General features: G+C 42.0%; 3 protein-coding genes across 3 annotated transcripts; 2 read left to right on the top strand and 1 right to left on the bottom strand.

The window, feature by feature from the left end:
* Positions 1-1,367: 1,367 nt before the first annotated feature.
* Positions 1,368-5,004, bottom strand: LOC134176528 (complement C3-like). The gene is made up of 14 exons (XM_062643196.1): positions 4,910-5,004; positions 4,682-4,842; positions 4,376-4,576; positions 4,259-4,314; positions 4,186-4,203; positions 4,069-4,123; positions 3,937-4,016; positions 3,833-3,875; positions 3,692-3,776; positions 3,511-3,625; positions 3,237-3,452; positions 2,934-3,089; positions 2,761-2,877; positions 1,368-1,463 (listed from the first exon to the last, which is right to left on the bottom strand). Exons 1-14 carry the CDS (start codon positions 4,978-4,980, stop codon positions 1,368-1,370), a joined length of 1,470 nt encoding a protein of 489 aa, XP_062499180.1. The 5' UTR covers positions 4,981-5,004.
* A 186-nt stretch (positions 5,005-5,190) lies between these two features.
* LOC134198295 (complement C2-like) lies at positions 5,191-8,232 on the top strand. Its single transcript, XM_062667661.1, has 5 exons — positions 5,191-5,320; positions 5,382-5,974; positions 6,040-6,279; positions 6,355-7,113; positions 7,177-8,232. Exons 1-5 carry the CDS (start codon positions 5,259-5,261, stop codon positions 8,058-8,060), a joined length of 2,538 nt encoding a protein of 845 aa, XP_062523645.1. The 5' UTR covers positions 5,191-5,258; the 3' UTR covers positions 8,061-8,232.
* A 1,579-nt stretch (positions 8,233-9,811) lies between these two features.
* On the top strand, positions 9,812-11,592 carry LOC134198159 (sushi, von Willebrand factor type A, EGF and pentraxin domain-containing protein 1-like). The gene has a single exon (XM_062667494.1). It carries the CDS (start codon positions 9,870-9,872, stop codon positions 11,412-11,414), a length of 1,545 nt encoding a protein of 514 aa, XP_062523478.1. The 5' UTR covers positions 9,812-9,869; the 3' UTR covers positions 11,415-11,592.
* Positions 11,593-12,283: the final 691 nt, after the last annotated feature.

Raw genomic sequence — 12,283 nt, 5'->3', positions numbered from 1 at the left:
ATATTACAATAGGCGTCATGGGACGAAGCGTCTGTCAGTCCTGGCCCAAGGCAATCGCCTGCTAGTCTGGGATATGAATACTCGCAACTGCAGAATAACAGCTACTATGATTAAGAAGATGGGGGCCCGTTCATACTTGATACAGTTGAACAATGGACGGAAGCTGCGTCGAAATCGACACCAGCTACAGGTACGGCTAAAGGGGGTGAGCGAGATCAATCTGAATAAAGAAATCGATTATGACAGCTTTGACGATGACCAGATCAGGGACAAGGAAGAGGAGGTAACTTCAGGAGGAAAAGAGGTGCAAGAGGAGTCGGGAACCAACATGAATAGCAACCACTCCAGCAAAGATGGAACTATCACAACTCAAAGGGAAGGACAGTGAAGGATCAAACTTGAAAGAAGGACTATGCAAAATAGAGTAATTGACTTGTAGATAGAACTCTAGGTATTGCTTGAAGAGGTACTACTTGGCGTGTACTGTTGTGTTTTGGTTATTCTAGTCTTGGGTTGTGGTGGGAGATGTAGAGTAAGTAATCCGGGAACTGGGATCAGTAATAAATATCAATAACGTACAGTTGTCTGTCTGACCACTCGTTGGCACCAATCCTCTTACAGTTTCGGGAAAGACAACGAAACATCCAGGTATGAGCAGGCAATTGGGGTTTAAACAATACTAAAGAATCTCTGACGGTTTACATTTTTATTGCTAAACTCAGATGTAGCAGGGGAAAGTGCAGACAGCCCTCAGCCGGTCTAGGCTGCAGGCGGCAATAAACGTACCAAACAGCGTGATTTTGTTCAGTAGTTTTAAACAAGAGTCAGCATCAAGTTAATATCAAATAATTACATCGTGTTACCTTTAGTGACTCTGCTATAAAGTTGTAATCGTGTACCAGGGGCGTACGCAGAGGGGGTTCGAGGGGGTTCGGACGAACCCCCTCTAGGCGGTAGGTAATGGCGGAATTCGAATTAGGCAATGCCGCATGAGCGCAACTACACAGCACCATTACATATGGGGACAGCAGAAGACACAACGAGACTCCCGATTTTGGATACATTGAAATTATCTGTAAAAAATAATATAAATCTATAAAGTAGTACAGCACTTAACTTTTCGGCAACTTAGTTACGAACCCCCTCTAGAGAAATCCTGCGTACGCCCCTGTGTACCGTGACAAAAGGTTGCAGTTTTCATAGTAATGGAGCAAATTGTGTCCCAGACTAAATTGAATATGGCTCCAGACGAAAGAGAATGGCAATTAAGTTATTAATTATATATATGTACTAGTGACAGATCTCTAGCTACGAAGTCTCACGCATTTCCGGTCTGTTTCACACCCTAACGCATGCCTCCTTAGATCTCACAAACACTTCAAGCCTCTCAAAAAGGTAGGAGTGGAGTGACCGAGTCCCATGGCCTGATCGATGATTGGAGAAACAGGATAAGCAGTACAAGACTAACAAAAGAGAGTAGACACTCAGTGGACTACATTCACTCAGTCGAGTTTTTCCTCTCAGTTGAAAAAGGCAATTGTGTGTGAGCTTCTTGCCCAGCCACAGCTTGCCATCACTGTACTTAATCTCAAACTCAGATAGGTCTCGGGTGTAATCACTCTAGCCATTAGACGACTCTCTATTCTCTAAACAACTGAGCTATAAATCCACACACACACACACACACACACACATACACACACACACACACACACACACACACACACACACACACACACACACACACACACACACATGCAGGCACCCACACTCTCACAAACCATCATACACCTACATACCTCATATTTACACCCACACCCAAACCTACACCTACATCCACCCAACCCACCCACTTAGCTACGCATGCACTTACTCAACCACTGACTCTTGAACAGACCGACCCACACTTGGATAGGCCTACCCACACTTGAACAGACGCACCGACTCACAAATACGCACACACCCAAAGTGACAGACACCTAAACAAATGACATCTACACACACACAGTAGGTGTGTTCACACTATGGTTTGCAAACAGTGGTGTGTTATGTTTTGATTTGAGTGATACCAGGAAATATATTAGCATACAGTACAAACTTGTGCTCAGACTGGACTGGGTTTGATTACCTGGTTTGTCAACCTAGCACGCTATTGTGATCCATTGTTTGTGCGGGAGTCTCTAGACATGGTGTCTGACAACAGAGTTAGAATACTCTGGATGACAAACGACACAACAGTTCGGTACTCTGTGCTAGCACTGCGCTGGCGACGAAAACGACGTCATCTGTCATCTTGCACGCGCGATATTCTTGCTGTCGACGCCCTGTTTGTAGCAGCATCCACCACAGTAAGACGATGATTTCCACTGCTACTCTCGTAGCTATGCGCTAGGCACACTTCTACTCTGGTTACTAGGCGCTAAACAGCTAGGAATGTTTGATAGCTCTAAACCAGACTCAAGTAACCGCAAACCTACCTTTGCAAGAACGGTTTGCAAACCCAGAGCAAACCAGCATTCGATGGAGCATGTGCAACGTTAACACTAACCCAATTCCAATTATGATAACAAGCTCAAACCAGGCTCGTAAACCAGAGTGTGAACACACCTATTGACACACACACACACACACACACACACACACACACACACACACACACACACACACACACACACACACACACACACACACATACACACACACACACACACACACACACACACACACACACACACACACACACACACACACAATGCTTACTCTTAGCTTTCCAGGAGTAGCTGACCGGATGTAGATGTGAGTACTGTTCTCATTGCATGGTTTCTCAAACGGTTTGTAAGAGCAGTGTGATAATATTTGCTCACCAGCAATTCTCACCTAAAATATTTATTGGTTTATCATTGAACATGCTAACTCCAAGTTGAATTTCTTACAGATACTTTGAAGTCATTTTCATTTGGTATGGTGGGGAAGCTAAACACGACTATTCCATCTTTGTCTGTTGAACGATCATGGACGTTTCCAGCAACATCTCTGACAGTAAGCTTGATATTTTCTGCCGGCTTTCCAGATAAGTAAAGTATTTTTATCTACATAAGATGCAATCTCTATCAATTAGAATTGCTCATTAGATTTGAAAGTAGATCTATATTTGTTGTACATTATTATTAGTTAATATTGTTATTTGTGCAAGAGTTGTGTGTAAATAGAGAAATTAACTGTTCACTTGGACTTACACTTCCTGTCACTGGTAGCCCTGGTTTGTAATACGGCTTTGTTGTCTCGCATTGAAGCGTGTAAGGGCTGGTTGTAAATTTTACGGAGAGGTCAGTCGTATTGAACTTTTTGCCTGTGGCCTGCTCGGTAACTGCAGCATAAACCCACAATTTTTGACCTAAAGGATAAAGTCCGTATCCTCTGTTTGGGGTGGAAATCCGTTTTGTTCCTCCTTCCTGTGATAAAGACAAATTGAGATCTAAGTTCTGTCATGTTGAATGCAAGTTTGATTACATGTGGACTGAGTCTGAAGACCTCATTATGAAATACGGTCACTTCACCAGTATCGTCGTCCCAAGCGCCAAGTTTTGTAGCCACTGTTCCAACGACACCTTTACCATATGTGTACCTGTTAAACAAGGCAACATGTTTGCTATTAGCTCATAATATTATGGTACAGAAGTAATACTACTACATTGCTGTAACAGCAAAGTCTATGTTTTGCTGAGCTGGCGTTACATAATTGGGCGGAATGATAGATATGACAAATCGTGGAAGAACTGTACAAAGTGAAAGCTCAATTTCCAATAAAGTTAATTGCAATGATTACACTTACTGTAGTCTTGGACTTCAAAGTGAAAGTGGCTAGTCTCATTGCTCTAAATGGTCACAATGCCCATAAACGAAGCAACTAAATTAGTGTACCATGAGTTGTCTTACATGGATGCCATATTTTGCTGTAATTGTCCATTGCCCTAACGAAGGTCTCGGTCCAAGATCTATTTCGTGTCTGCGAATAACTGACACACAACATTGAGATAGTGACAAGTTCGCAAAAAATGAAAAGTTTACTGATATTGGATGTAGTTTCCAAGTCAAATCGATCAACAACAATTGTATCGTTATTCTGTAAATAATAACATCTCTGTACTATCATGTTAGAAAGATTGTGGTCATTCTCATTCTTACTTTTATTTCTATGACAACCTGTGCAAATACCACAACAAAATTATTCAAAATATGAGTTGAAATTTACATTTACTTTTGCCAAATTTTTTGGAATAAGCTGACTGTTGACCACCACAATTCGAAGATATACTAAAATTCATATATCTACATTAAAACTGACTAAATGGAGTAGACGATCAATGTTGTATACCGCTGTCATCGCGTGTATAAATTGGTTTATCCGTTTGAATAAACACAGATAGTGACTTCCTAGACAACACTACTCTCTTTCTTTGAACAAAAGACAGAGTAGGCGTGTCTATTTCAGCTTTTACGAAAACGTAAGATGGAGGAGGTTTGAAGATAGCTATTTTTCTCTCGAGCACAACAACAGTCGTTTCAACTGTTCCACCTGTAGTGAACGACACCAAGAGCGTAAACAGATCTTGCACGTGTCAATGACGAGACACACAATACTTTTGGTACTGCACGTGCATGTTGTAGCTAAATCTCTTACCATCAGGTACAGATGTTATGGGACTTAGATGGAGAGGCATTCCACGAGGTAGCTCAACTCTGACTTGTACCGGCGCAGTTTGACCTCCAAATCCGTAGGCGCTGACGACTACTTTGTGCTCTTCACCAACTTGCAGGACGCTAGGGGCGATAAGAATAATTCTAAAGAGAAATATGATTGGAAAACAATCGCAAACAGTGGGAATACAGTGAAGTAGACGTTACAAACTTCTGAGCATATGTGACCATTTGAAAGTGCCCCAACAAGGCTACAATTGAGCACAGCAAAAAGATCTTCATCGTTTCTTTCTACCATGCAACGAGAAAGACAATAATTGCAAGTGTTCTGGCACGTAATGTGCTTTATTCAACGCGAAGTTGTTCAACGAATTGATTAGATCACATCTAAGATTCTCACTTATATGCTGACTGTAGAACGAGTGAAACATGTAGAATGAGTGAGAAAAACGGATGTATGATGTTTGCGATAAGCTTTACAATTGCTCTAACATCTGCTTTGACAATTCTGATTGCCACTGTTTATCGGGTGTATTCATTTCGTTACTGCACCTGCAGGAATGAATCTGTTTCTTGTTTATGGAATCTTTGTCTTTACCGTGTGCATCGTGTCAGCGTCCAAGTAATAACTCAAATTTTGAAATGGAATGCTTGCACAATTATGTCTAAATGCACATTTATAGACAACTGAAATGCGGGAAACCTCCTTTGTCTTCCAAGACGGTGGAAATGACGACTTCGAATAAGAAACGAAAGTCGATGTATTCAGAAGGAACCGAGGTGACGTACGATTGTCCTGTCAATTACCGTCTGGTCGGGGTGAAGCGTCGACGATGCAAAAGCGGACAATGGCGACCAAAAGATGGCAAAACGTCGTGTAAGTTAGTCGGATGTTCGATGTTTCCGAATGTCAGCAACAGTGTAGCTGTCTCAGAGACAGAGAAACCACCTTTTCCATTTGGTTCAGTTGTAAATTACACATGTAACGAGCACTACAAGCTGAAGCGGCTGAGCACCCTGACGTGCCGCAAGTCGGGAAAATGGCTGCAACAGGGAATTAAAAAGCCTTCTTGTATTTTCACTGGTTGTGGTCACCCTCCTGACCCACCGAACCCAAATGGACATGCTCAACTACCTCACGATGGGGACGTATTTCCGGTAGGAACAATAGTCAACTACACGTGTCCTGAGGGTAATCATTTGCACGGAATACCTTTTCGAATATGCACAAAAAACAGAGAGTGGAAACCTGATACAAGATATCATGAATGCAAGCGTAAGGCAATGATCTATACAATTGGGAATGAATGTGTCCAACCATCAATCTTTATTGTGTTTTAGCTGGTGTGGCTACATGTTCCTATCGTTGGTATTTAGTAGATTTACTGCAATTGCTAGATCTTGGTTCCGAGTTAAGAGATAATTCGACTGTAATAACACAAGTCCTCTCCTTTGCACATGGACAGGAAGCTTACCATTCGTGTCATGATGGATTTGATCTTGTGGGGTCTCCCGTGAGAACGTGTGTAGCTGTAAGTGATAACACCACGTCTTGGACGGGAGTATCTCCAATCTGCAAGGGTGAGTGATAATTTTCATACCATAACACCGATACCAAATTCGTTCGTTCTTTCCATTTTGTGTATTTTACTTTAGATCGATTCAAGAAAACAGATGATCTCGCCGCTCAACTCAGAGAAACGTTTATAGACCGAAATTTGAAGTGCGAGCCTCAAAATAGCAGCGATGAAAACAATACGGTAACCACAGGAAGTAGCACGTTTTGTCACGGACGCACCGTAGTTGTAGGAGACGGATGTGTTGATCTTATTTATGCATTGGACTGTTCTCTTAGCATTACTGAAGAGGGATTTAACGTAAGTAAAGAGTTCATGATCAAGTCGGTGAGGCTCTTTCGAGTAGAGAATGGAAAAGAAAGAATTGCGCTAGTGACTTATGATCAGAAAGTTCACCCACAATTCGCATTTGGCAATGAACTTAACCCAGACTTCAATTGTAGCGATCTCAAACCAAAATTCAATTGTAGCGATCTCACCACGACTGCAGGTACCTTGAAGAGGATCAGAAAGACACCCTTCTGCGGTGGAGCGACTTCAGCAACAAGGCTGCTTGTTTATATAAACGAAACAATTATTCCCAAGGCAAAAATTGGCTGCAAGATAGCTATATTTATAATTTCCGACGGTAAAAACAACTGGGGAGGTAATCCGGATAAAATTGCTTCTAGTCTTAAAAAGATAGAAAACTTGGAAATTTTTACCGTGGCTTTTGGAGCAAACAAATTAGGCTGGGAGTCTCTCAAGAAGTTATCTTCCGGGGAAGAGCATTTCATTCCCGTGAGAAACGCGGAAGATGTAACAAAGGCAGTTGACAGAGCAATAGAAGTACCCAACGGTATTTATCTTGTTATACAAAAATGTTTATCTGTCTGTAAAAACTAGTAATGGTGAATTGCAGATTACGGCGGTATTTGTGGGCTGGCTGTGTCCAAATATAATGCCTGCAGAGACGCTTTATCCGACCATTGCAGGAGTGCTCCTGGAGCTTGGCCTTGGCTTGTAAGCTTGTACATTCTTGCTGACAAGAGGAGTCGACCAGAATTTGTATGCGGTGCGGCGTTAGTTGGAGATTGCTGGATTCTCACTGCTGCTCATTGCCTTTACGGCAGAAAAGCTCTTCATTGGTTCGTTGTTTTAGGCAATAGTGATCGCCACATCAATGAAGGAACAGAGACAACTTACATCGTCATCAAAATTCTTATCCATCCTAAGTACAATCCGCAAACTCTCGAGTTTGATGTGGCACTGTTGATGATAGGTTGCAAAGTGTCGTATTCTCCATTTGTCAAAAAGATTTGTCTTCCAAATTGCACGAGTGACCAGTATTTGTATCGTCCTGGCACTCAATGCACAGTTGCAGGTTGGGGCGCTACTGATCTCGACAGTGACAGCAGCACATTTCGTCTCTCTACACATTTGAAACATTTTCAACTTCCTATAGCAGACCTGCAGCGTTGTCAGAATTCGTCTACCTTTGCAATCACGGATTCATTTATATGCGCCGGAGACGCTACCGGACAGAAAGGGGTATGCAAGGGTGACAGCGGAGGTCCGCTCTTCTGTGAGAGAAAGGATGGAGCTGGTTGGGTTGTTGTGGGCGTTGTAAGTTGGGGAGAAGGGTGCAAGGAGGCTTACAAATATGACATTTTTACCCACTTATGTCATAAAGAGATATGTATATGGATAAGACAGCAGATGGACTTGTATGATTGCTGCTCTTGTCGTGACGGTCAGGAGATCTGTTCTTGTACTTGTCCTGACACTGAAATCGCAATTTATTAGTGACTAAGTCTTTGCAAGAGACCTTGTATGAAACTGCAGTGAACTTGTTATGTTTAGTGACACAGAACTGTTGTCTTGCGTAGGTATGGAAGTATGACTAAAACTGTTGCATCTTGTAATAGAGCAATTGTTTGAGACTTACTAGAACACAATAATGACTTAGAAATGTAGCGATTCAGCACTGAAACAACAGCAAAGGCTGCTCATTTAGTTTACGCTATTTCATCGCTGAACTTGACTGAGATGAGCAGGAAGGTGGATTTGTAGAGTAAGGGAAACTACTGAATGTAGTTCCACGCTCTCTGTCAATTTTTTGGATCCAGTGGCCTAGTAGACCAGAACTACTATAGATAAGATTTGGTGCAGTGAATAGTCACTAGTATTCAACAAGGTCATGTATTGTTGAACTAGAGTGTTAGATCGACACCATGGGGTGTTTAGTTTTGCACTAGAAATCAATTTACACGACTAGTGTCCAACAGTAACACCAGGTTGGTGTAGCATCATATCATAAGCGAAAGTAGGCGCTGTGTGCAAGCAACCGCATACGCTACAGGGTCGTTTCTTTCTACATCTTTTAAGGCTTGGCGACTGACTAAATACGGAATAGCTTGAAATTTCAAGATTTAATACAAATTTTCCATAGAGGTGAAAGCCAGGGTAGAAGGCTATATCCTGTATATCCGGGTATGTGCTACAGTGGTAAGCTGTAAATTATGTTGAGGGTTTGCAAGAAAATAAGAGCATGGATAAAGAGACCGCAACTGGTGTCTCTTCCCAGAGGAGGAATGCATGTTTCACCTTCGCTTCACCATGTTGCTCTGATTGCTGCAACTGTTAGGTAACTCAAGGACTACTGCTTAATGGTACAAAGACACTGCATACTTCTACTGTTTGATGAAAATACGGGCGTTTACAAGGCTGATCTACAACACAAAGGTCAAAATGTCAAAGCCATCCGGCCTTTCTACTACTTCTCTCTGATCATAGCGCAAGCATCTATTTTCTTTACGAGTTCTTCTTTCTCAACTGCAGCCTTTATATGTAGGGTCACTGTATCATCCTTGTTGTGGACATGGATGGTAGCACATATGTTATTGCTACAGCGTTAGGAAGAAACTGTGGTTTGACACACCAGCTAAATATCAAAATTGAGATGGCATTCTTGAACAGTAGTGTATCGTCAAATCATGCAAGAGCAAAGTAACACAAATCTGTCAAAGTTTCCAGGTGTCATGCAGCTTAACTAACTACTAGTGTTGTATTATGTTAAAGTCGAATTTAGCATTTTGAAATTCAATCAATTTTAGCTAGGAACGAATATGCAAGTTACTTTTAGCTTCTCTAAATAAATAAGTATTAACATCAGAGGATTTTAACCGTTTAGATGACTTCGTGTAGCAAATATCCAAATAAGCTGCAGTTTACGATTATAATGTTTTCAAAATAGGGTACTGTGAAAATATTTGAGCAATAATAGAAACGATGGAGCTGACTTTAGAATCTGAACTTGGCATTTTAGCCGTGCCGAAGTTTTTTTTGCAAATTTGTGTAAACTTCAGAATGTCTGATTGCCTACTGCTATTTGCACTTCACAACTTAATGTACATTTTTTAGCACCTACGTACTTGCCAGATAATTAGATCTTTGAAGATAATATTCTAGGAATCAAATCTGGAGCCACTATTGTCAATTGTGCTATCTGTTTGCACTTGCTCAGCACAAAAGTAGATAGATAAGAAACCCGTCGGTGTCATTCTATTGTTGCTGAGTTGGCTCTGTTGTTTGGATAAGCTACTGCTCGCCGAAATGGGAAACACTTGGAAAGGGTTTGCAATTTTGCTTTTGTTAGTTTGTTTCATGATTACCTGCACGTCAGGGTGGAGTCGCAGACGCAGGAGACGTTCGCCTCCACCTCCTCCTCCTCCGCCATGGTGTCCTGCTGGTTGTTCTTATGGCTGGTGTCATGGCAACATTGGACATTGCCATTGTTCAAGCGGTTGGTACGGAAGTACTTGCAGTCATCCTCGGTGCAGCTATGGTTGCTACAATGGCAAGTGCACTTATCCAAACCGTTGCAGTTGCAGTCAAGGTTGGTCAGGTTATACCTGCAGGACTCCTATATGTTCTCAAGGATGCAGTCATGGAAGTTGCACATATCCCAATAGTTGTCATTGCAGCAATGGATGGAGGGGCCCTGCGTGCAACATACCTGTGTGCCTAAATGGATGCAACAATGGCGGAACATGTGTATCTCCGGGCAGGTGCGTTTGTCGATACCCATACACAGGCCCCAGTTGCGACATTCGGCTTTGTAAGGAATTGGAAGCTCCTAAAAATGGCACAGTTGAGTGCGCCATAGACTATACCATTAACAAGCAAGTTTGTAGCATTAGTTGCAATGAAGGGTTCAATTTTTCAGCCATAGTACGGCCAGAACCTTTGCAAGTTTGCGAAGAAGATGGAATGTTTACTCAACAAGCAGCCAATAAGGAGATTCCCGATTGCACTGAAGAGAGTCCGCTAGACTTAGCTACAAATTTGACAATGCAGGTCAATTTCCCAGCACCTTGCAGCGAAATATCTACATCCGACTGGAACGAGATCAGAAAGAAGGGGCTAGAAGCTGTCAATTATCGCTTGTGCGGATCTACGCAGGGATGTGGTGATCTTTTGTTGTCTTTAGTAAACTCCTCTTGTGGTCCTAAAGTAGACGCTACAGAAGATCGTGTTGCTAAAAGTCAACCTGCGTATGACAATTACGACTATGGTTACAATTATGGTTATCATTATCAAGAGCAACAACCTACAGATCCCACTGCTAAAATGGCTCTCAGCTTAACCTTTGAGGTGTTAACACACACTAATGTGACAGGCTCTGCTTTGGGAACTGACGATATGAGCGCTTTTGAGCAGCGGCTTAGAGACGCTTTCGCAGATACTTTCGAAGCAGCTAAGAAAGAACCAATTCTTGTAGAACTTAGGCGCTTGGAGACTATTTTGGAAATTTCTTTGGAATTTGTGACACACACCAACATGAAGGTAAAGTGCACCAGGAAAGGTCAGATGCTACTCGTAGACACTTGTCTTGACTGTTCTTGCGGTACATTCTACAATAAGGCATCTCTTGCTTGCGAACCTTGTCCTATCGGTACTTATCAAGACAAGGTAGGCCAGACTGAATGCAAGAACTGTACTGAAGGGCTAACAACTAGGCTGACCGGAACCAAGAACAGAAGCGGCTGCCAGCCTTTGTGTCCTCCAGGATTCATTTCAGGAAACGGCTTTCAGCCATGCCAACCGTGTCCAAGTCACCGTACTCAGCCCAGAGTGGGACAAACTCATTGCATATGAGACTCTCAGTAAACTGTGATAAACCAACGAAGACAATTGTTTTGCCTGAATTGGTTCGTGTTCGATTGCGGCTCGTGGAGATCTCCGTAAGTGTGGTTTTTGAAGTACCTTTCGACGTGTAAAATTTGACACTGTAAGTGTGAAATTGTACAGAATGGATGCAGTACTTGTTGTTTAATGTGGTTGCCATGTTATCAGTGTTTGCATTTTATCAGTGTCGCATGTTGGTGGGTTGGTGGGTGTAGCGGAAGTTAGAGCTGCACACTTTGACATGGTGTTCAATTGGCTCATTAACGTATTTCCTTTTACCACGATGTTTTTCTAAAACTGTGCGGTTCTCTCGGGCTCAATCTCAGTCCCTGAATCTGTATACTCGTGGATTCATTTCTTGATGAACTGCACGTTTTTAGATCTCTGCCGTCATTGTCTGATGTTGTCTCAAATCAATTCGCTCTGACGACACGTCTGAGCTGCTGTTGAAAGGAAATGTTCGAAAGTTGCTAACACGATAGTAAACCTTTGATTTCCACGTTTTTGTTTTATTGTTGTACAGCCATCATCATGCACAGGGTTGATGTTGCACGTGTGGACATGTTGTAGAAGAGCCATTTTTATTCGCGTTTACTTAAAATTTACAAAAAATCCGTACTGAAACCCTGTGTATTCACTCTACATGCCTAACACACTGTACTGAAATTACTGAAATATTTACTTTAGATGAAGCATTATGCTAGAAAGACTCCAATTTTGTACCGGAATATATGCAATTTACAAGTCTATTATTCTTATGCTCTACGGACTCCATGCGACTCATTTCAGATATTGCAAAGCAAAGTTCTTCGATACACCATCTATAGTCACAAACCTTA

Source organism: Corticium candelabrum, chromosome 2, assembly GCF_963422355.1.
Source record: "Corticium candelabrum chromosome 2, ooCorCand1.1, whole genome shotgun sequence".
NCBI classification, from domain to species: Eukaryota; Metazoa; Porifera; class Homoscleromorpha; order Homosclerophorida; family Plakinidae; genus Corticium; species Corticium candelabrum.
This window is presented reverse-complemented; position numbering and strand designations above follow the sequence as displayed.

Excerpts from the sequence above, each read along its gene's own strand:
- LOC134176528 (XM_062643196.1), bottom strand. The coding sequence starts at position 4,980 with ATGAAGATCTTTTTGCTGTGCTCAATTGTAGCCTTGTTGGGGCACTTT. Across the intron at positions 4,577-4,681 it reads CATAACATCTGTACCTGATG|GTGGAACAGTTGAAACGACT; the intron begins GTAAGAGATTTA and ends CGTTCACTACAG. Across the intron at positions 3,453-3,510 it reads TCTTCAGACTCAGTCCACAT|GAAGGAGGAACAAAACGGAT; the intron begins GTAATCAAACTT and ends TCTTTATCACAG.
- LOC134198295 (XM_062667661.1), top strand. The coding sequence starts at position 5,259 with ATGAATCTGTTTCTTGTTTATGGAATCTTTGTCTTTACCGTGTGCATC. Across the intron at positions 5,321-5,381 it reads TGCATCGTGTCAGCGTCCAA|ACAACTGAAATGCGGGAAAC; the intron begins GTAATAACTCAA and ends GCACATTTATAG. Across the intron at positions 6,280-6,354 it reads AGTATCTCCAATCTGCAAGG|ATCGATTCAAGAAAACAGAT; the intron begins GTGAGTGATAAT and ends ATTTTACTTTAG.
- LOC134198159 (XM_062667494.1), top strand. The coding sequence starts at position 9,870 with ATGGGAAACACTTGGAAAGGGTTTGCAATTTTGCTTTTGTTAGTTTGT.